This window comes from Silene latifolia, chromosome Y (genome assembly GCF_048544455.1).
Source record: "Silene latifolia isolate original U9 population chromosome Y, ASM4854445v1, whole genome shotgun sequence".
Taxonomy (NCBI): Eukaryota; Viridiplantae; Streptophyta; class Magnoliopsida; order Caryophyllales; family Caryophyllaceae; genus Silene; species Silene latifolia.
In genome coordinates this window covers 123,312,046-123,314,483 of record NC_133538.1, presented here as the reverse complement: position 1 = coordinate 123,314,483, position 2,438 = coordinate 123,312,046, and the positions used below count along the sequence as shown (strand labels likewise).

General features: G+C 37.5%; 1 protein-coding gene across 1 annotated transcript; it reads right to left on the bottom strand.

Moving 5' to 3' along the window:
* Nucleotides 1–785: 785 nt before the first annotated feature.
* On the bottom strand, nucleotides 786–2,078 carry LOC141628842 (uncharacterized). Its single transcript, XM_074441936.1, has one exon. The coding sequence runs from the start codon at nucleotides 2,076–2,078 to the stop codon at nucleotides 786–788; it is 1,293 nt and encodes a 430-aa protein (XP_074298037.1).
* Between the last annotated feature and the right edge of the window lie 360 nt (nucleotides 2,079–2,438).

Sequence of the window (2,438 nt, the reverse complement as noted above, 5' to 3'; positions counted from 1 at the left end):
CTTGGGTTTACAATCCGTGTTAGATTCTATACGCAAAGCTAAGAATAATTAATTTAAGATATTGGTCTATTTGAAGTAAAGCTTTCAAGTATAGAATAGCATAGATGAACATGGTGATGTTTATCCAATCAAATCATGTTAGTAAGTGCCGCATTTCATTTTGATGAAACATGGCAAGTGATGTTAAACCGCTTTTCTAAATAGGTATTTAGAAAAGGATGTGTGTGTGACACTGATCATAGGTTTAAATCCGAGAATTCTAACATGCTAATTAAGCTTATTAAGGGATCCATATGTGGTTTTAAGCTAAGTGTTAAGAGATTGTAAAAATCATCATTTCCATTCATGTGATAATAGAAAATGGTTGCATTTGAATTTTTCAAATGAATCAAAATTATACATGAAGTTTAGTGGGAGCTTATTTTGAGTTAATGTGATAATAGAGAATGTTTTCACTCGATTTGTCGAAGAACCATATTTATACATGAAGTTTAGTGGGAGCAAAAATTGTCTTCACATATTACTCATTGGGAATGATGTACCGATGTTTACCTTCGTAACATTGGGAAATCATTTCCAGATGAAAGATTTATGTGAGGCACATCGTATATTTAATATCCGGATCTATGGAGATAGACATAAAAGGGACATTGGCATTATGTCAAAAGTCTTATGTTGATAAAACTCTTCTTCTTTTGTTTTTTTTTCTTTTGGGGAAATTAAGTACATATTAATAAAACCCATCAAATAGTTTTGCAACTAGAGATACTCACACCTCTAGTTAATTACAAGTTTTGACACAAGCTATTTACCCAATTCTCAGCTCTCCTAGAACCAATTCTCATATGACCACATCTTAGTCTCCATTGTATCAAATCCTTCACCTGTTTTATAATCAGAACATGGAGAGGAATTACAGACTCAATCCTACATCTATTACGAGCTTGCCAGATCAAGTACATTAAATGTGCAACAGCAGCTGCCACAACCTGTTTCTTCACCAGGGAATGCTCCCTAATTGCTAGCCACCAATCAATTACCCCCTGGCAAGGCAAACAAATATTCAGCCAGTCTTCAAGCAACCTCACAAACTGCCTGCTAAAAGGATAATTGAAAAACAAGTGATTCAGCTCTTCCTCATCAGCATCACAAAGATAGCACCTGTTACTCTGAGTGATATGCATTTTCATTAACCTATCCTGTGTGAGCAACCGTTTATGAGCCACCAGCCATATGAAAAAATTGTGCTTAGGTAGCATGATCCTGTTCTGTCTCCATGGGTACCAGGCCACATCAGGGCCTGCATCAACAAGCCAATTATAACCAAATTTAACTGCATAAGCAGACCCACTATCTCTCCAAGCTTCATCACATAACCACGGTTTTAATTGAGTTTTCACTGCAAATATTCTTCGCCATGCCCAGCTGGTAGTGAGAGTAGGTTCATAATCTCTCCAATTAATATTCTTTATATAAATAGAATGCACCCACTTCACCCATAAATGATCAGTTTTTTGTTCAACCCACCACACATATTTACCTACCATAGCTACATTCCACTGATGCAAAAGTTTCAGCCCCAAGCCACCTTTCCTTCTTGGTTTGCAAATCTGGTTCCAAGAAACAAGAGCAGGGGAATGTTTTTGTTCCTGGCCATGCCAAAGCAAGGCTCTAAAGAGAGCATCAATGCTATTAATAACTGTTTTGGGAAGTATGAAAATCCTAGCCCAATAATTATGAAGGGTACTTAACACTGATTTAATGAGAGTAAGTCTCCCAGCATAATAAAGGTGTTTAGCCCCTAATCTAGCAATCCTTTCAGTCACCTTATCCACCAAGCACTGGCAGTCAAGGATTCCCAGACGTTTAGGTTCAATTTTAACCCCCAAATATCTAAAAGGGATCCCCCCTCTTTTCACACCAGAAGCATCCTCAATACTTTTCATGATTTCATCACTCACCCCATTACTATAAATATTAGACTTGCCATTGTTCATTTTAAGACCAGAAGAGCCAAAAAAGGTCTCAAAAGCCCTGAGCAAGAGTCTAACAGAATGCAGGTCACCTCTACTGAACATTAGAAGGTCATCAGCAAAGCATAAGTGGGTCAACTTCAGTAAAATCCAAGAGGGATTCTATTCCAATGGGTTGTGGGATTACTCTGAACGATTCACAGTTGCCCACTGAATCTGAAACTGTTGAACGATTGAAATCGATTCCCAATGTTTCCGCCATTGGATCGACCTAATATCCTAAGATATGCGTAAGCACTGATAAATTGTATGCTTTAAGCAAGACAAGTCAATCCATGTGAGAGTCAATGGATAGCCGCTAGTTACATCCTTGAATTCCTGAGAAGGAATAAGGATTCGTACTTATGATTGATAAGTACATGAAGTTTTGTGTAGAGGCTAACAAAAGCTCGAGTTTCTTAGGCT